The 24,574-nt window shown below is 41.3% G+C and overlaps 1 protein-coding gene across 9 annotated transcripts in view; it reads right to left on the bottom strand.

Annotated features, from left to right (window-relative positions):
* eps15l1a (epidermal growth factor receptor pathway substrate 15-like 1a) overlaps positions 1–24,574 on the bottom strand; it is a 380,478-nt gene that overhangs the window by 38,839 nt on the left and 317,065 nt on the right. For 4 of the 9 annotated variants that reach the window (XM_080212644.1, XM_080212643.1, XM_080212642.1 and 1 more), the window contains one exon: positions 5,056–5,261. The exons of 3 other annotated variants lie outside the window; for them this stretch is intronic. In XM_080212644.1, coding sequence (XP_080068770.1) covers positions 5,056–5,261 — 206 coding nt within the window. The remainder of the gene's footprint in view (positions 1–5,055; positions 5,262–24,574) is intronic. 2 more of the 9 variants (XM_080212646.1, XM_080212645.1) reach the window with 2 other exon arrangements.

Genomic DNA, 24,574 nt, shown 5'->3' on the forward strand with positions numbered 1-24,574 from the left:
ATCTGATTTTGGGGTATCCTCTTGTTCTATGTGGGTAATTTAAGGGTTAGTGGTGTTATTGTTAATAACCTTGTTGAACCTTTACTTGTGTTTGTCATTTGTCCACCTTGCAAATAAGGGCACCGGGATAAAACATTAGAATAAGTAAACTGGTCGAAAGCATGAGAGATTTTTAAAGTTACAATATTATGAAGGTGAAAATGGAAGACCATCCAGGAGTGAATTGGAATAGTCAAGGAAGTAATGAAACATGAATGTCAGCAGCAGCAGCAGGTGAACTAAGACAGGAGCAATGTTGGCTAATGTCACAGAGCTGGAAATAGGCAGTTTTAGTGATGATATGGATGAGATCACAAGCTCATCTCAGGATCACAGGTGGCACAGAGATTGCAAACAGACTGGCTTAATCTAGACTATTGCCAGGAAGAGGTGTGGAGTCAGTAATTACAGAGTAGAATTTAGAGCAGGGATTGAAAACAATGGTTGGTCTAACTAAAATAAATATAACTAGCCCAGCGTCTTTCTAGTGGAACTGGTCAAGTGACCTTCATACATTTGAGCACCTAAATAACAATCTTTAGCAGGATGATTGTGCAGTAGTATGTTTCAATTTGTTGCTGAGATGTTGGCAGCCCTGCAAAGGTGCATACAATGCCCATCCCTAGTTTGTACTTAGAAATTGGTGGTAGGCCTTCTTCTTAAAGCATTGCAGTTCCTGTGGTGATGGTACTTGCATGATGACATGTGGCAGAACAGTCAAGAGTGTTGGCTCTAGCGGGTAGAGGAATAGTAATGTATGTCCAACTCAGGACGGTGCGTCAATGATAGAACTTTGAGATGATGATGTATTCCCATGACATTGCTGACCATATAGATAGTGTATACAGAAGCTACAGAACACCACAGATGGAGGAATTGATAGACTGAATTTATCTCAATCAAGCTGACTGCCTGTCCTTGAAGAATCATAGAATCTCCAGTGCAGAAGGAGGACACCCGGCCCATCGAGCTTGCACTGACAACAATCCCCTTCAGGCCTGACTTCCACATCTCAAGTACTCTTGCTTGCATCAAGTCAAGTGAATGTTGATTACTTGTCAAACTCCTGATTTGAGTTTTATAAATGATGGACATGCAATGCATTTGATTTGATTTATTACTGTTAATTGTATTAGTATACAATGAAAAGTATTGTTTCTTGCGCCCTATAGATAGAAAAAGGAGTGCACAGAATGTAGTGTTACAGACATAGCTAAAGTGTAGAGAAAGATCAACTTAGTGCGAGGTAGGTCCATCCAGAAGTCTGATGGCAGCAGGAAAGAAGCTGTTCTTGAGTCAGTTGGTACTTGACCTCAGGAGGTGAACTATTCTTTGTAAAGTACCCATGATCCTCACTACTTGCAGTCACAATGTTGATTATGGTTGCTGCAGTTCAGTTTCTGGTCAATGGTGACCTAGTAGTCAATTTAGTGATGGCATGTCATTAAAGTCAGGCAAAAGTGGTTAGACGATTGCTTGCTAGAGATAGTCATTACGTGGCATTTATGTGACACATATATTGCCTGCCATTTATCAGCTGAAACCTGGATATTGCCCAGGGTCTGTTCTGGACTGCAATGTGCCCTTTCATGATTTTGGAGTTGTGAAAGATGATGAACATAGTAATTGTTTCAGCAAATAGCAACATCCTAGATTTCACTACAAAAGGAATGTCATTTATGAAGCAAAGATGACTAGACCTAGGACGCTGCACTAAAAGTCCAGGAGTGATGTCTAAAGCGCTAAAGATTCATCTCCGATAACCAGTCAATCACTAGAATGCTTTCCATATAGCTTCTTAATTTCTCAAAGGCTCCTTTATACTTTACATAGCCAAATTGCATCTCTATATCAAGAATAAATGCTTTCACTTCTCTACTTGCATTTAGCATATTGATTCTAGAATCATAGAACCCTACAGCGCAGAAAGAGGTCCTTTGGCCCACAGAGTCTGCACCGAACACAATCCCACCCAGGCCCTACCCCTATACATTTTACCCACTAATCCCTCTAACCTACGCATCCCTGGACACAAAGGGGCAATTTCTTAGCATGGCCAATCAACCTAACCCACACATCTTTGGACTGTGGGAGGAAACCGAAGCACCCGGAGGAAACCCACGCAGACACGAGGAGAATGTGCAAACTCCACACAGACAGTGACCCGAGCCAGGAATCGAACCCAGCACCCTGGAGCTGTGAAGCAGCAGTGCTAACCACTGTGCTACCGTGCCTACACGAGCCCTACAGCTAAGTAAATTTGGTACAGCAAAAAATGAGTCTTGGTGAGAAAATGTTGCTTGCAGCCAGTATTGCTTGTTCTTTCTACCATGACTGATGAGGAGCCAATAAAAGAGCAATTGATCAAGTTATTTATGTTATTGTCAGGATATAGCTCAGCAATATGATCAGGTAAATGCCAGTTTTATAGCCATTCTGGAACAATTGGAATAGGTTTAGTCTTAGTTCACCTGCTGCTGCAGCTGACATTCAATCAGATGTAGTCAAGATCCATGGTTTTCATTCAGTTCATGTACTCTGCTACTTTTCACCTTGTTTGTCTTCATTTCCCATTGTATAACCATTATTTTAGGCCACGCCAAAAGATGTTAAATGTCAACTATATAAGTGGGACTGATATCACATGTTGGTTAGGCCTCACCAGGGTAGCCGGTTCTCTCCCTTGAAGTCAGCTAGGATTTTACAACAGTCAGTCAGTCAGTTTTCACTGACATTTTCTGGTGTTAGCCCACAAATGACCAGATTTATTGAATATAATTTCATAACTTGCCAGCGTGGAATTTAAACTATACTGCCATATTCATATGGATGTGTCCCCAATTAAGATAGTGGAAAAAAACAACAAAAATTTAAGACAGAGTTGGCTGCCATGACAGGACAACTTTAGGATTTCATTGGATTTTTAAAATTTGTTCTCAGGAAGTGGATGACACTGGCAATGCTGCATCATTTGCCAATCCCTAGTCACCCTGAGAAGACAATGAAGATAATCCTTTAGTTTGAACAACTATCTTCATTGGGCTGAAGATACTCTCACAATGCTACCAGGAAGAGAATTCCAGGATATTGACCTTGCGACTTTGAAGTAACAGCAATATTCTGGATGATGCTCGATTTGGAATCAATAATGATTTAATGATGTTGCTGCTTGATCTTCTCAATGGAAGGAGTTGATGGTTAATGTAATCATGGTAAGTTGTGCAGCTGCAGATTGTACATTTTCCAAGCATAGTGTGTCTGTGGTACAGAGGTTATACTGTGTCCAGTAGAATGCTAACAGTCATCTCCTACAGTATCTATTTTGATACAATGAGGCATCCGCAGCAAAATAGCCCACCTCAGTTCACTGGCTAAGCTCTGACATAAAGATTATTGATACCCATAGACCTAGAGTCCAGGATCTCACTGCTTTAAAAAAAAGGAAGAAAAATTATAAGGAGGTCGATGGGGTCAGAGGTTGCCAGGAAGAGAAAGTGAACATCACCACTCGTGATTCTGAATATCTCATTTAGTTCACAAATGGGAATACCATCGCATCCCAGAGTAAACTCTGTATAAAAAGGAGTTGGTCCTCGGCTCCATTTTACTCACCATTAATAAGACTACTGGAAGGGAAGCGATAACACACTTAAAATCTAATGAAAACAATTTGTGTCCTTTTCTGACATTACTACCTGCAGTGTTCCATCTCTCATCTATCTATCAAAGAACATTTCTCTGAGAGCTGTGATGCACCAGCCAAAAACAAATCAACTAAGCAGGTAATGATGAATGAAGACTTCCCTTTCAGGACAAGGTGTTCAATATTATAATTATATATGTTATTTTGCCTGTTTGTCTTCTTGTTAAACTTTTGACAACATGAAACTCAATAAAAAACTAAAAAATGCAACAGACACTACTGCATTGGAACACAGAGCATGCTCTCAAAACTCTAAGAAAAGACCATCTCCAGCTAAAGAACAAACAACAAGCAAAATTTCTTAAAGGTAAAGAAGCAGAGGTAGTGAGAACACTTGGAATGACTAACTAATATAAAAACATGGCAGGAAATCTCAATAGTTTGCATTTGCCTATCACTGAAGAGCATATAACCAAACCCAAATCTATTGGTGCCTCTTCCATGTTTCCCATTGGCTTGGTTCAGTCCACAGTTCACTCACAATACTACACGTTCACTAACTTTATAAAAAACATAAACATATACAAAAAGAGGACTGGTGCACACTAAATTCACACGCAATACACTCAGGACTGACAGCTGAGTAGTGATACTGTTGACACAGGTTAATAAAAATTCAAATTTATCATCAATGCCTCGCATGCACCAGCTGAGTATTACAGGAGGAAATTGCGCTGAAGCAGATCAGGTCAATTGCCTCAAGTAGTGCATGATGGGGAGATGGTGGAGCAGGGGAAGGGGGATGGTCGGATGAGAAAGAAAGGTTAATACCCAGCCACCAACTAAGGTACGTCTGGCCACAGGCCTTAGTGATACATCTATCCTGGTTGAAGTTTATTTGGAACGGACTGTCACCTTGGACAGAACCAAAATAAACACTTCAATCCCAGTCTATGACAGCCTCATAACAATCACCACATCCAGCTTAATGTTGACAGGAATCAGTTAGCCCCTTGCCAATGTACAATTGGACAGTTGCCAAATGATTACGGAATTACTTTCCCCCTCTATGTCCATCTCAAGAATTTTATTTTTGGAAAGGCTGCTAGTTGTCATTATAAGGTTGGCTACTGGTTAGAAGAATTTTTTTTTTTCTCCACTATGTTAGATAGAAAGCGAGGAAAGGGCAAGAGAAATTTAAGAGATCAGTGTTATTATGCAGAAATGGCTAGCATGATTTTCAAAAGAATGGCAAGAGAAGCTGGTGAGGTGTCCAGTTGTAGGCTTTAGTAAAATGACCATACTAGCACAGATTGGGAGAGGGGACAGGAGGGGTTGATTGTGGACAGAGAGTATCACTGATCTCAACTTACAGAGCTGAAGTCTGCAAAACCCAAAGAAGAGTCTTTAGAAGTTTTACTTGAGGAAGTAGGCGTGAAGGGATCTTTACCGCTGAATGGGTCACCGAGCCCCTTTTTACTTTGAAACGGGTCACCGTCATCAGCGCCAAAGGGCTGGAAAGGATCGTGGGACTTGAGAGAGTCGGCCGAGCCAGGCCTGTTTACAGGGGTACTTTTACCTGGAAAGTTTAGAAAGAACAGAATTATTTCCCACCAGGAGATAAAGTCAGCCTTTAACCACATCACCAAATGCATTAGGTTTTCATCTTTTTTTCTGAAGGGGTGTTGAAGGGGAGGTTTGGCTTTTGGAACATTTTAGAATATAGCTAGAATTCTGAGGATAAGCAACTCAAGGAGTTCACACAGACACACTGAGTCAAATAGCCACCTCCTATGCAGTATGATTGGATGAAGTACAGCACATTCATACTCCAGTATACTGTGACGGCGGATGTAGGTTCAAAACCCCTAACCCCAATCTCACTTGTGTGAAACACCAGGTAGGGGCCACAAGTAAGTTACACAGGTCATATTTTCACCACACCTCCTGGTCACCGATTCAAAGCAGCGTTAATGGAGGGATATGAATGACCATTGCAGATTATGCAGGAAATCCAGTTGGAGAATGCCACACAAACATGGAAAACCTTACTTTTAATACAAATCAAAGGGGTTGGGAAAATCACACCAGAAAGGTGGTCAATGGGATGTGAGTAGCTCAGTGTTGAAATGGCGGTGAAGAGGTTAATCTGTCTTTTAGAAAATGGAACCACAGGAAATGTTATTTCCTATTCGATCATACCTAGTGAAAGGCATCATTTTAACTGGCTAAATGTTATGGTTTGAATGGTGATTGCCTGGAGGCAACATATACGTTTTGCACAATGCTACTTCTAGCCAAATCTGACAAGACAGCAGCTTGAAAATAGCAATAACTTCCGATACTTACTGCTACCTGGAATAGTAGGGAAGCTGTTAATTTGGAAGGGTATGATCGAAAGGCAATGACATATTTACACCTGTGCTATAGCAGAGAGAGTGGCCAGCCTGCCCATGATTTTCTGCTGCAGTGCAGGCATATGTTATTGCTTAAATCACTCTGCATATCACTTACCCCCAAGATAATGAGAGAATGGGTTCTTAGGTTTAACACAGTTAGAGAAGACATGGGCTCTTACAGAGTTTAACACAGGATAAGGAGTGCATGGATTCTTACAGGATTAAATACAAAGAGAATGCACGGGCTCTAACAGGATTAAAGACGAATAGCAGAAGTGTGAGAACACACAGCATTAAAAACTGATAGGATATGAATCCTTCTGGATTAAGAGGACCTAGATTCATGTAAGTTCAATCAGAGAAAGGAAGACAGGACATGGGTTCTTGGAGATTAAATACAGACTGAGGGGCATGGAATCTTAGAGGAATAAACACAAGCGAGAAAGGGCACGGGCTCTTATAAGATTAAATACAGATAGAATGGGGATGGGTTCATACATGGTTAAAAACAAGAGAGAAATATTATATTTAAGAAATATAAAATGCATTTTGAAAATGCTAATTATTCAGCAGGGTCCATAGAGTCATAAAGGTTTGCAGCATGGAAACAGGCCCTTCGGCCCAACTTGTCCATGCTGCCCTTTTTTGTTAAAAACCCGAGAGGCGTTAGGAGAGTCAACTTCCATTTCCATCTGTTTCACCATCACATGAACACATGAATTGCATCCTTTAAGAACATCACATTGTTTTTAGGATACAAGGCACCACGATAACTCAATCGGATCTGAAATCAGCGAGATCGACCCAAGGAAGTCACTGCTTGGAATCAAAATGTGCAATATCAAATGAATGAGAACCATACATATCTCACCTAGGCAAAGAAAGCAACAGTTTTTTTGCTATGGAAAAAAACAGCAACACACAAAAACGGCATCTCAGCAATCAACATACTTTGTAATTCAGCATGAAGGGACAGAATGTCAACGGGTGTAGTCCAAGACGTTTATCTGAGACATATCACTCAGGGCAGGTGAAATGCAGAGGACAGGGGCTTCTCCAGTGAACGGCAAATGGTGGGGGATAAAGACCGGAGGTGTGACCATGGATGACTCTTGTGCATGCCAGTCCCAGTTCATCAGAGGTCATACCAGTAGTATACCCATGCTCCAAATGAAACTTAGTTGAGTGTTATTGCGGGTAATTGTGGCATAATTATTTTACTAAATAAATGTTCTTCTGCAACTTTAAAAAATGAATAGAAGCAACAGCCTAGGCAAACGGGAGGACTGAATTCACTCCCCCAGTACTAACAATTTTATTCAGCTAGTGAGTGATGCATAATGAGCAAGAAAATCCAAGGTTCAGCGCCCAGTCAATGCTGATGTAGCTGGTCTAAGCCAGGGCTACAAGGGTGTTCACGGCAACAGGGAGTAGAAAGGTAAGGGCCTTGCATCTAATAGTCAAGTGACAACTCCTGCCATTTGGATGCTGAATGGAGGCACAATGGGACTCGGTTATGAAGGCCCATTAGTTCAACAGTCTACTGATACTCACAGTCAAGGGTTTCAATACGATTAACTGTACTACGGAAAATCAACACCTTCAGGACAGAAGGAAGCAACTTGGCAATAAATAATAAAAAAGCATTAAAAATGGTGCCATGGTACCAGGGATGTCATGGTGTTAGAGACCAACTTTAGGGAGGCAGCTTCTATTCACAGTCAGAGCTCTAAGGCAGTTTCCATGGTGTCAGAGTATTATGGCCGTTGTATAGGAAGGAAGCTCCCAATCATTTTAATAACACCTTTGAGGTTGCTTTGTCAAGAGTGACTCATTTTGAAGCGTACTTTCAGAGAAACTTGTAACGGGGGAAAAAACCCAATGAAAAATGAACAGTTGTTCGACGGAATGGATTCAAACAGTCAATGAAGGTTAACCAAAGAGAACAGTCTGCACTTGTATGTGTAATAAACGTGTGTTTTAAACCTGTCCGCTCAGAGTAAAAAACATAGCAAAGATCAATACCGTTTTGCAAGCATTAGCCCACAATAGCTCAAACACGCAAAACATGACAATGTACTGACTGATTGCTTTAACTCAATCATCAAACAAGAGTTATTCAGAAAGGCAACATGCAACTGTTGACATACTTAAGTGTTGCTTTTAAAACCAGCCACCTTCATCAGATGTAAGGAGAGAAAGCGTCCTAGATTCATCCAGAAATCAATCTGTAGCCAACACGATGCACAGATGCAGGGCCAAAATAATCATGGACAACCATCACAAACACAGCGGGAGCTTAACAGGGTATGATTAGCAAACATTTGAACATGTTGCCTTGTCATCACAATCAGGAACACTTCTGAAAAGCCAAAAATTGCAACACAGACTGAACTTGAGCAGATCACACAAGCTGGAAGCATAGAACATGAAACAATTCCTTTAAAAAGCTGGGTATTTGTAGATCAAAAAATAATCATTACTATTTCCTTAATAAACAAAAGCATCAGGATTGGGGTTGAATGGTACCTAATGTAATGTTCTAAAGCCACAAATAGTTTTAAAATCTCATTGTGAAAGTGGTTAAACTGCTGCTTTTGAAATGTGCATAAACAGATTAGAAATGCAGATTTTTTTTTAAAATAGATCATTTTACCTAATATCATGTTTTTAAACACCAGTCAGTGAAAACAGTAGCAGGAAATATTGCTTACTCAGAACGAAAGAGAAAATTCTGTTAAGAATTTGATTTAGCTCAGTTCTCCACAGTGTAACAGATTAAGATATGACAACTGATTATGGAGAATCGTACAGGAGAATGTACTGGCTCAACTTTCTGTTCAGAACTATGGTAAAGTAAACACAAGCCTTTAACTCATACAGAAAATATACTGTCTCGGTGATTTTAGACTACAGATCTACAATTAATGAAAAAACTGTTTAAAGCTAATTCTGCAATGATTATTAATCATTGATCTCAAATTAAAGTTTAATATTTAACAAGAAATTCAGAGTAAGTTACTCAGGGTCCCACTGTTGCATGCACAATTTCATTAGTAACCCTTTGACACCATAAAATTCCACTTACAGCTCACTAAATATCAAACTAACTCTTCTAATAACTCAATAAGTTTTAAACTAGTCTGAGTCAGGCAGGAAAATATTCTGATCAAGTTCCCACCCCTGATCTTTATTTGATGGCTCTGATTTGAAGTGCAGATGATTGGACATCGAGGAAGGTTAGATTTGCACTCAGCTGGTAAGACCAATAGTCGATAAATACTTAAAAGTTTTCCACATGAATTGGCATCCAGCACTCATTTACCCATTTAGAAACCATAGAAAATTACAGCTCAGAAACAGGCCTTTTGGCCCTTCTTGTTTGTGCCAAACCATTTTTTGCCTCTGACCTGCACTTGAACCATATCCCTCCACACCCCTCTCATCCATGAACCCGTCCAAGTTTTTCTTAAATGTTAAAACTGACCCCACATTTACCACTTTATCCGGCAGCTCATTCCACACTCCCACCACTCTCTGCGTGAAGAAGCCCCCCCTAATATTCCCTTTAAACTTGTCTCCTTTCACCCTTAACCCATGCCCTCTGGTTTTTTTTCTCCCCCTAGCCTCAGTGAAAAAAGCCTGCTTGCATTCACTCTATCTATACCCATCAAAATCTTATACACCTCTATTAAATCTCCCCTCATTCTTCTACGCTCCAGGGAATAAAGTCCTAACCTATTCAATCTCTCTCTGTAACTCAGCTTCTCAAATCCCGGCAACATCCCTGTGAACCTTTTCTGCACTCTTTCAACCTTATTTACATCCTTCCTGTAACTAGGTGACCAAAACTGTACACAATATTCTAGTATCCCAGAGTAAGTCAACAATTTCAGAACAGAAGAGGAAGGGATGAAAATTAGCTGGGGGGGGGGGGGGGGGGGCGGGCGGCGGTGGTGGTAGCAGCAGATGGGATAAGAGATCATGGGGAAAAGAAAACAAAATGGCAGGTTTACAACAAAAATAATTGCTTTACACAACTTCTATAAGATTCACTTTAAGCTGAGCTATATAAGTCACATCTTGACATTTAGTTTACAATTCTCAATCATTTAGACACCTGAGGCTATAGGAACTTTTAACAAAATGCCCCTACAGTGTGTGCAGAGTGGTTTGCTGAGAGAAATGTTATCATACAGTAAATAATATTCCAGAAAGGTTTGGCAGGGGGCTAGTTAAGACAGTTTGCCAAACTACAGTAGAAGAAACTTTATTCTGTATTTAACCAATGCTATATCTGGCACTAAGGCAAGCAAGTAGGCAAGTTCTTTACTCCCTGTTCTTTACTCCAAAATAAGTATATAAGCACCTGTTGAGAAATTATACAACAGATACTTTTACCTTCATTGCCTATTCCTATTGTGCTGGCAATCAAAGGTAGAACTGATTTCAGGAACCATCAGCCTCGCCTCTTCCAAATTATCCCACAAATATGTCTAACAACCCTCCCCCAAAGCTGCCAACCCCTACTCCCCAAACCAAATAACCCCAACCCAATAAGCTGCTCCCCGAATCCATCCAACTCCTCCCTTCCCCATTACAAATCAATGCCCTCCATTTCCCAAACTCATTCAACCTCCCTTCCCCACTCATTCAACCTCCCTTCCCCACTCATTCAACCTCCCTTCCCCAAATCCATCTATAACACCCACCCCAAGCCCTGCCAACCCTCTTCACTCCCAATCCCCCAAACCCATCAAGCCCCGATACTCGAATTCATCTAACCACTCCCCTGTTCCCAAGTGCTCTCACTGCAGCCCGCAACTACAGTTCTCTTAGCAATGCAATTATGACCAAGCGTAAAAATCCTTTAGAGTGCAATTCGATTGTTCAAGAGTTGACAGCAGTTGCCATTGCAAAGTAACGCTCTCCAAACCATGGGCAGTAAAGCCTCTTCTCCAATCCATGAGTTATGAAGAACACTACAGTTTCATTCTATTGTGCACTGCAGTGTAAACATAAAAGTATCATTCCTTTGTTCAGCCAGTGCTAGCCTTGTATGTGAATTAATAGACTGAGCCCTGTACCTTGTCTCTTAGTGAGGCTGTGAACGATTCTATGGCAAAAATGGCTCAATCTGTATAGCGTTGCATGAAATAACTCCAAGCACACCTAAAAGCTTCATTGCTGCACTCCCACTGACTCCAACAGAATACACACACTGGCTTAAAGTTCAGTTTGGAATCCACCCATACTCTTTATTATATGCATTAATAAATACAGAATTTCAACTATAGTAAAAAAAATCTATTTTCTCAGGTTTTGGCATACTTCTGCTCAGAGTTTCAGGGGTTGTCCTCTCTGGGTTGAAATTGGCTCCCATTTCAGATTATATTAAGTATGCTGTTTTTTGATATCTTTTAAATCTCCAAAAACCTGTCCTCAAAGAAGTCCATTCTCAATATTTGTGGTTCCTACCACTCTCCCATCTCCATTCTTCCAAATGCTGTCACCTCCAGGTCGCGTCCATCTCTCCCATAAAGCACTGTCTGATCCCTTTGTACAGCGCCAAACAGTTCCAACCAAAGTCTCAAGCAGCATTAGCTTTGATATATCATTCACCCCATTCATTCAACCTTTAGCACAATCAGTTGCACCATATTTCTCCAATATCCATTCTCCATTTTCCAGTTTTGTGGAAGTGATCTTTTTCAGCTCCAATCATCCCTATGGGCCAAAAGCCAGAGCATCTCCAGTAATGCCTCTTCTTTCCACTCCTGAATCCCTTAAGGATCTATGCTGGCTAACAGCGTCATGCTGAGACAGTCTATTCATAACCAAGGTATCCTGGGTGGCTCAGAGTAGAGCTTCTGACCTTTTATATCACAAGTTCATAAGATATAGGAGCAGAATTAGGCCATTCGACCCATTGAGTTCGCTCCGCCATTCGATCATGGTTGAAATGCTCCTCACCCCCGTTTTCCTGCCTTCTCCCATAACCCTTCAATCCATGACAAATTAAAACATCTAACTCCTCCTTAAATTTACTCACTGTCCCAGCATCCAGCGCACTTTGGGATAGCGAATTCCACAGATTCGCAACCCTTTGGGAGTAATAGTTTTGCCTCAACTCTGTTTTAAATTTGCTTCCCCTTTTCCTAAGATTATGATCTCTTGTCCTAGAATGCCCCACCAGCAGAAGTCTACTTTATCTATGCCTTTTATTATTTTGCATACCTCAATTTGATTTCCCCTCATTCTTCTAAATTCCAGAGAGTATAGGCCTAAACTGTTCAATCTCTCTTTATATAATAAACCCCTCATCCCCAGAATCAATCTAGTGAAGCTCCTCTGAACTGCCTCCAATCCACTACATCTTTCCTCAAATAAGGGGACCAAAACTGTGCACAATAGTCCAGATGCAGCCTCACCAATGCCTTGTATAATTGCAACAATACTTCCTTACCTTTATATTCTATTTCTTTAGTTATAAATGCCAACATTCCATTTGCTTTCTTTATTATCTGCTGCACCTGCATGCTAGTTTTCTGTGACTCATGAACAAGGACACCCAGATCCCTCTGCACCAGAGCACCCCAAAATCTCTCCCCATTTAGATAATAAGTCATCTTTTCATTTTCTAACCAAAATGCACGACCTTATACTTATCCATGTTAAATTTCATCTGCTAAATCTTGGCTGACTCTCCTAACTTATCTATATCCATTTGTGAGGTTCTTATTTCCTCACTGCAACATACTGTCTTGTCTATTTTTATAAATTTGCCAAAAGAGCCTTCTATCTCTATATCCAAGTCATCGATATAGATTGTAAATAGCTGGGGCCCCAAGGACCAAACTCTGTGGCACCCCACTAGTTACTTCTTGCCATCCAGAAAAAAACAATTTAACCCGACTCTCTGTCTTCTGTCCATCAGTCAATCACCTATCCAAGCTAATAAATTACCCCAATCCCAAGTGATCTAACCTTGTGAATTAACCTTTTGTGTGGCACCTTATCAAACGCCTTCCAGAAGTCCAGATATATTACACCTACAGATGCCCATTCTCCACTTCTCATCTCCATCACAAAGATTATCTACTTTTACCTGGGAAATTCCCCTGCCATGGCCCTACCTCAACCATCTATCTTTGAAGCCTTTACATGTGCTTTTGTTACCAAACCTGATTAGTACAATGCTTCCATTGGGCAATCCTACATGAACTTCAATGCATCTAAAGCTCTTCCGCCACATTTGATTCCAGCTTGCTAACCCCTTCTGCCCTTAGTCGTTTACATTGGTTCCAGATCCTCCAATGTTTCAATTTTAAGATTCTCATGTTATAATTTAAATCCATACCTGGCCTCACTTTTCCTTATCTCTAGTTTTTCTCAGATCTACAACTGTCCCAAAAACTCTTTCCTCTGACTCCAACCTCTCTCTTTGTCCCATGATATGACAATTGTGCCTACAGCCACCTCAGCTAAACACTTGAATTTTTTTCCCAAAATCACCTGAACTCCCTTTTCTTCTTAGAACCTGACACTTTGAATAAGGTTTTTATTTGCCTAATCTCTCCTCCTTTGGCTCAGAACCTGCTCCCCACTATGAAGTCTCTTGGGCATTTTCCTTTGGGTTAGATAGAGCAACTCTTGCATTGAAAGGACACTGTCGTGCAGTGGTTAAAAGATGGTGTTAAGTCAAAGCTCCGTGAAGTATAGGAAAAGAGTCCATGGTCAGTATTTCAAAGAACAACAGGGGTGCTCATCGTAGTGTCCATATATGCAACTTACATCCATCAACTAAAATCTCAAATAGTGGTTACTGGAGTCCTGGTTGACAATTAAACAACTAACAGGAGGAGATAACTCCATTAACATTCTCACCCTCAATGCTGGGGGAATGCAGCACATCAGTGAAAAAGTCAAAGCTGAAATATTTCCAATAACCTTTCAACAGAAGTGCCTGATATATGCTTCATTTCAGCTTCCTCGTGATGTTCCCTGCATTACACACCAGTCTTTAGCTAATTCAATTCATTGATATCAAGAAGCAGCTGCAGGCTCTGGATGCTGCAAAGGCAAATTCTGATAATGGCACTGAAGACTTGCCTCCAGAACTAGCCACACCTCTAGCCAAGCTTTTCCAGCACAGCTACAGCACTGGCATCAGGCCAGCAATGTGGACAATTGCTCAGATAGGTCCTATCCACAAAAGGCAGGACAAATCCGATCCAGCCAGTTACCTCCCCTTGAACACCAGCAAAGTAATGGAAGGAGTCATCAATAGTGCTATCAAAGGGCACTTGGTCAGCAATGATCTCATCAGCAATGAACCCAGAATGCTCAATTCAGGTTGAGCCTGGGCCACTCAGCTACTGACTTCATTATGGCTTTGATCCAAACACAGGTTAAAGAGGTAAAGCTCAAGAAGTGAGCTGAGAGCCCTTGGCACCAAAATAGTTTGGTTACACAGTGGCACCATGGTTAGCACTGCTGCCTCAGTGCCAGAGACCCAGGTTTGATTCTGGCCTTGGGTGACTGTCTATGTGGAGTTCACATATCCTCACTGAGTCTGTATGGGTTTCCTTCGGGTGCTCTGGTTTCTTCCCACAGTCTAAAGATATACAGGTTAGGTGGATTAGCTATGATAAATGCATGGGTTACCGGAATAGGAGGGTTGGGCCTGAGTGGGATGCTCTTTTAAAGGGTCAGTGCAGACTCGATGGGCCAAATGGCCTCCTTCTGCATTGTAGGATTTCTATAATTTGACTGAGTATGGCGCCCCAGTAAAAGTGAAGTCAGTGAGAATCAGTGGAAATCTCACCAATGATTGGGGTCATACTTAGCACAAGGGAAGATGGTTGTGCGGGAGTTCCTCAGAGTCATTTCCTCAGCCCAAAGATCTTCAGCTGATTCAACAATGACCTTGGCTCCCTCATAAGATCCAAGTTCACTAATGACTCCTTAGATGCTGAAGTAATCTGTGTCCAACTGCAGCAAAACTTGGCCAACATTCAGGCTTGGGTTGACAAATTGCAAATAACATTTGCATCACACAGGTGCCAGGCAATGACCATCTCCATTCAATGGCATCACCATCACTAAATCCCTCACTACCAACATCCTGGGGATTATCACAACATAAACTGAAATGGACCAGCCATAATAAATACTACAAGCAGGCGGTAAAGGCGGCAATGGTATGTTGGCCTTCATTATGAGAGGTTTTGAGTACAGGAGCAGAGGTGTGTTACTGCAATTATACAGGGCCTTGGTGAGGCCACATCTGGAATATTACGTTTTGGTCTCCTTTTCTGAGGAAGAATGTTCTTGCTCTTAAGGGTAAGTTTACCAGGCTGATTCTGGGGATGGTAGAACTAATGTATGAGGAGAGATTGACTAGGCTAGGATTGTTTTTGCTGGAGTTCAGACAAATGAGGGGGGGATCTCTTACAGACTTTAAAATTCTAACAGGACTAGATAGGGTAGATGCAGGAAGGATGTTCCTGATGATGGTGTCCAGAACCAGAGATCAGAGTCTGAAGATACAGGGTAGACTATTTAGGACGGAAATGAGGAGACATTTCTTCACCCAAAGAGTGGTGAGCCTGGGAATTCATACCACAGGAAGTAGTTGAGGCCAAAACATTGAACGAATTCAACAGGCAGCTAGATATAGCGCTTGGGGCAAATGGGATCAAAGATTATGGGGAGAAAGCAGGATTAGGCTATTGAGTTGGGCAATCAGCTATGATCGTAATGAATGGCAAATCAGATTCGAAGGGCTAAATGGCCTCCTCCTGCTCCTATCTTCTATGTTTCTATACAAGAGCAGGTCAGAGGCTGGAAATAGTGCAGCATAAATCACCACCTGACTCTTAACGATGAATGGTATGGAGAACTGAAATGTCATACGTTAGACTTCTCTGATAGTTCAGTGAATATAGAAACCCTCATCCCACGTCCCAGTGCAGTACTGAACCTTTCAGGTCGAAGATGTCCCAGCTTCAATCCCTGGTTTATGCCAAGTTAACCTCTCAATAACCAGCATCACTGGTACCAAAATTTGCCTCAGTTCCTGACTGGTTGTGGAGGGGGGAAGTCAAGCTATGGTTCCCATTCCTAATTGGTATCCAGTGACTTCTCCGTCAAATAGCACATGAAGTCATGGCAGTTCTCCTGCTGGGAGTGTGTATGGATGTAAATGGAGGATGGAACATGTGCTGGAAATCTGCACATTGAGGACAGAACTCTTGCTGAGGAAGCCTAAATGGATAATATTTGAAAGCAATGTCAGGTTCAGTTGTGATGTCTGTCAAATGGCTTACTGGTGTTCACATTAAGAATGACCACTCGCAGCCATGCCTGTGCAACTGTACCTCAATGTAAACCAGCACCTCAGTGAAAGGAAGAGGGGAAGAGAGTTGGAGAAAGGGGGAAGAACAGCAAGGAAAAATAAATAAAAATGCTGCCAGGGAACTGTCCCCTAGATCATTCCGGCATTAATTTTTGATTAAAAAAAGACTCCAGTACACAATGATTAATTCATAGTCACTATTTACACCTACAGATGCTTTGCCAACCATTTTTTGACCAATGTATACACACAGGAAGCATTCTTGGCTGCTCACCAGCTGCTAATGCAGCATTTATGTGCTAACAATCTGGTATAAATGTATAGTATTGTCACAGCACAGCTGGATTTAATGGGGTGGTTCATGATCTTTGATTATGCCTAATGCATTTTCAAATCAACATTTAGTAGAGTTTTTTCCAAAGAAAACCCTATTCCTTGGAAGTCAAACATAAATTAGCCACGGAGGGAAATGGTGGCTTAGTGGCAATATCACCAGACCAGCAATCTTGGGCCAAGGCTAATGCTCTGGGATTTTTGATTCAGATCTCACCCCAGCAGCTGGTGGAATTTAAACTCAACTAATAAATCTGGAATAAAAGGTTAGTCTAATGGTGACCATCATAACCATCATCAATCACTGTAAAAACTTACCTCGTTCACTAATGTCTGTTCGGGAAGGGAATCTTTCACCTTTACCCAGTCTGGCTTATATTTGACTAAAGGCTCACAGCAATGTGCTTGATTCTTAATTGCCCTATGAAATGGCCTTGCAAAGGAATGGGTAACAAACGCTGTCCTTGCCAGGGATACCCATACACCATTAACGAATAAAAGAAAAATAAGTCACCTGTAACATTAGCTAGACCTTGGAAGAAGCAAACCACCCTGAAGCATTTAGAGAGAGAAAAAAACTATTTGGGGCTAAATGTAAGCTATGCTCATGAAAAATGACAGCCCAGGCCATTTTACTTAATTGTGGCAGATTGCAACATACTTTTTGTGAAATGCAGTCCAGAAGGCACACAGAATGCTAATACAACTTTGAAGAGGAAAACAAAACAAAAAACCATACAAATGATTGAAATTGTGAGTACATCAGTACTTTATCGCCCCTTAGTCTGATGACAAAGATAACAAGACGATAAGCTGAGAAGCCTGGTGTCAACCTCCCGCTAACTGACAGTGTTTGTCACAAACCAGTGCTGTGCTTTTTCTACAGAAGAACAAACAGCAGGGGGGTACGGTAGCATAGTGGTTATGATATCGAATAGTAATTCAGAACTAGATTAATGACATGAAATCCCAACCAGGCAGCTGAGGGACTTCAAATTCAATTAAATAGAATCTGTCATTAAAAAATGTGAGTATCAGTAATGGTCGACATGAAAACCCATCTGACTCACCAATATTCTTTAGAGAAGAAAGTCTGGCATCCTTACCTGGTCGGACAATTTGTTAAATGCATATCAATTATGAGTCAATTGTTTTCAGGTGATGATTATTAATTGTGGATTCAAATGTGCTCATATATACAGGAGTGAGCTGAAAGAGTGGTTGTTGGTTGCAGGTGCGCAAAGTATTGTGTCTGTAAATAAAAGCCTGCAAGTCCAGTCTCTTCCTTCATTGCTTGATGATCTGTGTTATAATATACATGACTCATAACAATGTCACTTAACTCTGAACTGTCTCTTGAAATGGCCTATCCAGCCACTGCAAGAAAGCAACGAGGCATGGGCAATAAATGTTGGATTTACCAGTGACACCCATATTCAATGAATTAATAAAATAAATGTGCCCAGCAGGTACTTTTCATCTCTGGTCAGCCTTTCTCATTACTTAAAACAGTGGCAGAAATTTCACTCGATGGCTCTTGCTGAAAGAGACGCATTATACAAATGCACAGAGGCAAAACATGCAAAAAAAGGCAAACATGAAAAGCAAGAAGCCAAGTGGAGTGGCATATAGGAAAGGAGAGACTGAAAAGTTAGAAGATGTGAACTTGAGAATCCAAGAGGGTGAAATTAATACCAAAGTGAGAGAACTGACAACAACGGATGCAATGGGTGTGTGGAACTGAAAATTTTAAATTACAGAATAACCGGAACGGTAATGTTTCTCACCCTGCAGCAAACATATAAGACAGTAAAAGTAACCCCCAACCCCAACACTTATTGTTTCCTCCCTTGCTCAAAGTGACCTGTTGAGAGCAGTGGATCACACATCCATGAGCAGCAGCACTCCCCTGTAACTCTGGGTAAAAGCTTGCATTCAGCAGAAGTTTTGTGAACTTCAGTGACTGCAGCTTGTTCCCTCCACCCCTCCTTCCTCAGTTCCTGCAGCTCAGGTTGCAGACTTTGCAGGTTTTCTTATTCTGACGCATATCAGGAGCTGGACAAGGACGACATCTCTCAGAGAACATGGGTACAACATGTGCAATTTTCATAAAACCTTTTCTGAAAATTATATTTAAAAAATGCACACACTTCTTTAAAGAAAGTCAGGAAAAGAGGGGTCATTGAAAATCAAATGAAAATAAAATGTGGTTACAACAGTTAGTTTCAAATTGAAACCTGTCAGTTACTTGAAAATGTTTGCCTCAAGGTGCTGCTGTGAAGAAACAATGCTTGTCGCTAGCTTAGTTGCTGAAACGTTTTATTCAGTGTACCAACCCAAATACCCTGAAAAGCCACAGCAGCTTTTAACCCTTACCGTGTTGGTATACCAAAACCACAAGAGCAAGCATTTCATGTGTTCGTAGAGAAAAACATTTTAAGAAATTATTCTGCCCCATTTTAAAAAATGCAGCACTTTGATTGCTCTCGCTAACAGTAACTAGGGCAGCTTGCTTGAGACAATGGGTGGCAGACACAGTTTACAATGCACTAAGATCATAGCTGCTGAGGTTTTAATTCAGAAATTTATTGCCTTAGTCCTCAGGGGAAAATTAGAAACTACATTGCAAAAAATGCCAAATACTGGCATTGTAGGCTTGTCCAAGCACAGACAAGTTAGCATAACATCAGAGTCTGGAAATTAAGAAATAGCAACACCAGACGTCCAACCAAGTCTGAGTCCAACTGAGTTACAGCACTCAGTGAGCCTTAAGGGCGAGTCTCATTAGCCAGCATTTTCCAGGAAGTGTGATGGCGACACAGGGCAAGTAGGGTCCAGACAGAGTGAGAGACAGGGAGAGAGAGTATGTGTGTGTGTTTGTGTGTGTGGAGGGCAGTGGCCGTGCATGGGTAAGGGGTGGGACTTCCTCTGAAGTCATTCCTTGATGCAGTTCCCATAAGACGCCTGAAGAATGCACTGATGTTGTCTATAAATCACAGGCAAGCAGGTTGTAACCACCTCCATGTTGGTGATCAGAATATCGAAAAGGAGTTGGGTTTCCAGCGCTGTGTGTGTGAACATGCATCTGTGAAGTAACTTCCCAATGCAGGGAAACAAATGAGAGAAAGTGAGAGCATACAAATGTTCTGTCATAGGGAGAGCACATAACTCCATGTATATTCAGCGAGCAAGAAAGCAAGTTGATTCGACAGCCATAATGCTAGAATCAGAATGTGGAAGGGTAAAAGTGAAAGTGAGGAGAATGAGAGAAGACTCTGTGACAGACTGCAATTGTGTATGGCAGAGTGTAAGAGACTACACACATTTTAGAGACATATGAGAGAGAGAGAGCATGTGAGTTTGTGTGGGAATTCATGAGAATAAATTGAGAGAACATTAAAGAGCGAAATGGGTAACAAAATCTATTTAATAAAACATTAACCTCAATTAGACGCTTGAACAGAAAACAAGGGTTCGGACTTGGGGTAATTTTCAATAGGAGAAAATTGCTTTGTGTGCAAGTTTGGAACTGAAGGAAGTAATGTCCTTGAATAATAAAGCTTTCACATTGGTAAAAAATAAATCTCAACATGTTGATAATTTAAAATTTATCTCGTCTCATTCAAGGAAAAAGTTCTTGTTATTTTGTCAGTGGTTAAATTAATAGTTTGCTCCTATTTTTCCCCAACCAAAACAATGAAAGGTAATTAAAGCAAAGGGGAAGGCAATGGCCTAGTGGTATTTTCGCTAGACTATTAATCCAGTAACTCAGCTAATATTCTGGGGACCCAGGTTTAAATCCTGCCACGGCAGATGGTGGAATCTGAATTCAATAGAAGATATTTGGAATTAAGAACCTTCTGATAACCATTGCCGATTGTCAGAAAAACCCATCTGGATCACTAATGACCTTTGGGGAAGGAAATCTGCCGTCCTAATCTGGTCTGGTCTGGCCTGCATGTGAATCCAGAGCCACAGGGATGTGGTTGAGACTCAGCTGTCCCTGGGCAACTAGGGATAGGCAATAAATGCTGGCCAACCAGAATCATCGAGGTCCCATGAATTAATAAACTAAAAATAATGCAAACTTTACTTGACTGTCACTTTTAAATCAGAGATATATCAAAGGTTGTGTTCAACAGTTTCAACATTTTGAAAGAATGGGAGTAAGCTCACAATTTAATTGAAGAGCTACACGTGACACGGTGGTTAGCACTGCCAGGGACCCAGGTTCGATTCCCTCAGGTCTGTGTGGAGTTTGCACTTTCTCCCCGTGTCAGCGTGGGTTTCCTCCAGGTTCCTCCCACACTCCAAAGATGTTCAGGTTAGGTTGATTGGCCATGCTAAATTACACTTCAGTGTCAGGGCAGGACAAGTTGGTGGACTTATAGAGTCAGGGCCTGGGCAGGATTGTTGTCGGTACAGGCTCAATGGGCCAAATGGCCTCCTTCTGCACTGTAGGGATTCTATGAAAAATTTCATAAGTTAGGAAAATTAAACTTCAAATGCATATCCACGTACAACATGAAGAAGATTTCTGCTTCAACCACTCTTCCACGCATTGAGTTCCAGATCTGTCATCGCCCTCTGCGTGAAAAAAATTTTCAACTCTGCTCTTATCTTATTTACCAATCATTTTAAAGTAATGCTTCCTGGTGGTTTACCTCGAAGGGAAACTTTCTCACATTTCTATTCACACTATCTCAGCCATTTATAATTTTATACACAGCAATTAAATCTCTCCCAAAATTCTTCTGTTGCAAAAGAAACGATTCTAGCCTATTTTGCCTGCAGTTACATTAATCACTTGATCCCATTTTCCCCAACTAACTGTGGGAGGCAATGTGAGTTATAGGATCACTTATGGAAGAGGAGGCCATTTGGCCCATCAAGTCAATGTCAGTTGTCAACAGCAATCCTGTCAATTCCACCCACGTGCTTGATGCCTGTAAAGTATCCATCTAATTTCCTTTTGAAATCATTGACTGCTTCTGTTTCCACCACCCTCATTGGTGCTGAGTTCTAGGCCGTTACCACTTGTTGTGTAAAAATGTTCTTCCTCATTTTCCCCTGCATCTCTTTCCAAGACCTTAAATCTGCACATCCCAGCCTTGTACTATAAGAAAACAGGATCAGTTTTTAATCTTGTACATCTCTATCAAATTTCCCTTCCTCCAAGGAGAACAACTCTTAACTTTTCCAACCTAACCTTGTAACCAAAGTCTCCCATCCCTGGAACTGTTCTGGTAAATCTTTTCTGCACCCTCTCAGTAACCCTTACATCTTGCCTAAAGGGTGGTGACTAGAAGTGATGCAATAGGTTGAGGCCTAACTGAAATTTATAAAAGTTTAGCATAACTCCTCAGCTTTTGTATTTAATAGCTCTGTTTAAGAAGCCCAAGGTCCCATACACTATGCTAACTATTGCCTCAGTATGTCCTGTCACCTCCAAAGATCAATGCACATGCACCAGCAGGTATGTCTGCTCCTGCACACTCTATATTGCGTTTACTTGTCCCTTCTATCACAGCACCACAGTGCTGGGGCCCCATGTTCGATTCCGGCCTTGGATGACTGTGTGAAGTTTACATATTTTCCCTGTGTCTGCGTGGGTTTCCTCCAGGTACTCCGGCTTACTCCCACACTCCAAAGATGTGCAGGTTAGGTGTACTGGCTGTGCTAAATGGCCCCTTAGTGTCCAAAGGTGTACGGAGGATTAACCATGGTAAATGCATGGGGTTATGGGAAGAGGGACTAGGGAAGATCTCTGTCAGAGCGTCAGTGCAAACTCAATGGGCGGAATGGCCTCCTTGTGCTCTGTAGGGATTCTATGAAAATGTGACACCTCACACTCTGTGTTAAGTTCCATCTGCCACTTGTTTGCTCATTCTGCTAGCCTAGTTGGATTCTTTTACAGGCAATTTGTATCATCTTCACTGTTCGCTACATCTCCAAGTTTTTTATCATAGACCTTGGAATACACGAAAAATTTGTCAAAGTCCCATTGGGAACACCACTGTCTGCCATTCTCCACTCTGGGTTTAATGTCAACTACAATGCAAATATATTAGTCATCATTAACTTTTAAATCAGAGCTATCTCAAAGGATTTGTTCTGTAATGTACACAAGTGGGAGCTTTCTTTATGGCTAAAATTCCTCAGTCCAGGTGATAGCCTCGTAAATCTACTCTGCACCCTCTCTGCGATCATATCCTTTCTGTAACATGGTGACCAGAATTGCATGCAATACTTTAGCTATAGTCTGACTAGTGTTTTATGCAAGTCTAGCATAACCTCCCTGCTCATGTATTCCATGCCTCAGTTAAAGGAGGAAATCCTATACATCTTAACCACCTTATCAACTTACTCATTACCTCAGTGATATGCACTCCAAGGTCCCTCCACTCGTAAACTTCTCAGAATCTTACCTTTCATTTGTGTATTCCTTTGCTGTTTGCTCTCCTCAAATGCTTTAACTCATACTTGAATGAATTGAACTTTATTTGCTGCTTTTCCTGTTCACCAGAGAAGCCCATTGGTATCAATGTTATCCACAAGGCATATTTTTGTCATCTCATCTTCTTAAGTCATACACCCTACATTTATATCTGAATCATTGATTGATATATACCACAAAAGTAAATACTGAGCCCTATGGAGCACCATTGGAAACAACCTTCCAATAAAAAGAAAAACATCTATCATTATCCTTTGCTTCCTGTCACTGGAGGCATTTTGGATCCAATTTGCCACTTTCCCCTGAACCTCATGAGTTTCTACTTTACTGAGAGGTCTCAGTAATGTGGGATTTATCAACATTCATGTCAACTACATCAAATGTTTGACCCTTATCAGATCCCCCTTATATCTTCATAAAATTCAATCTGCTCAGTCAGAAATGACCTTCCTCTCAAAATTCTGGCTTTGATTAATTTGTGCTTTCTGAATGATGAATAATACTGTCACTCAGAATTGTTTTCATTAATGTGTCTACCACCAAGGTTAAGCATCTTCCTTAGTTCCCCTCTAACCTTGTTTCATATCTTCTTTGAGCTTACCGAGTCCACAATATCTACCTCCTGTGCTTATTCAACCCTATTAAACTGCTGACCACCTACCTTTTCTTCCTGGTCCCCAATGTTTGCAGTATTACTCACAGTTCTCTTCCCTCATGGACTGCCACCTTCTCCTACAAGCCAGCTGTCATCATCACAAGCCTCAAAAGAATCCTTTACCCCTTCTGTCCTTCTAAACACCAGAACCTTAATCCCCTCTCCAAAGTGCTGTCACCTTCCAAATCAGATACCATGTTCACTGCATTCATGCTTGAATCCTTCCAATTGAGTTTTATTGGCATAGTAATAAAACGGCCCCTTCCAGCAGATTTACCACACCTTTGACCTCCAACATCTCCTGTTGTCCAGCTGGGTGGGACAGCACTCACCTAGTTCCAAACTATTTTAATCGGTTGGAGAAGAGAATCCCCTATTTTGGCTTCTCTTCTTGCTCCTCCACCATCACCTCTGTTATCCCCGTGGCCCTCCTATTTCTCATCGATATGTTGTCTTTCAATATCATTAAAAACATAGCACAAGATTCTACATCAATGCTGGTGACATCCAGCTCTACCTCACCACCACCTCCCTTGCTCTCACTACCTTCCTTAAACTGTTAGACTGCTTATCTAACATCCAGTAATGGGTGAGTGGAAATTTCCTCCGGCTACATTAAAGGATCATGCCTCAGTTAAAGGAGGAAATCCTATACAAGCCACTGTCTTAGATTCCAGCCAAAAATTCT

Source organism: Carcharhinus amblyrhynchos, chromosome 26, assembly GCF_965287045.1.
Source record: "Carcharhinus amblyrhynchos chromosome 26, sCarAmb.v2.hapA, whole genome shotgun sequence".
Lineage (NCBI taxonomy): Eukaryota > Metazoa > Chordata > Chondrichthyes > Carcharhiniformes > Carcharhinidae > Carcharhinus > Carcharhinus amblyrhynchos.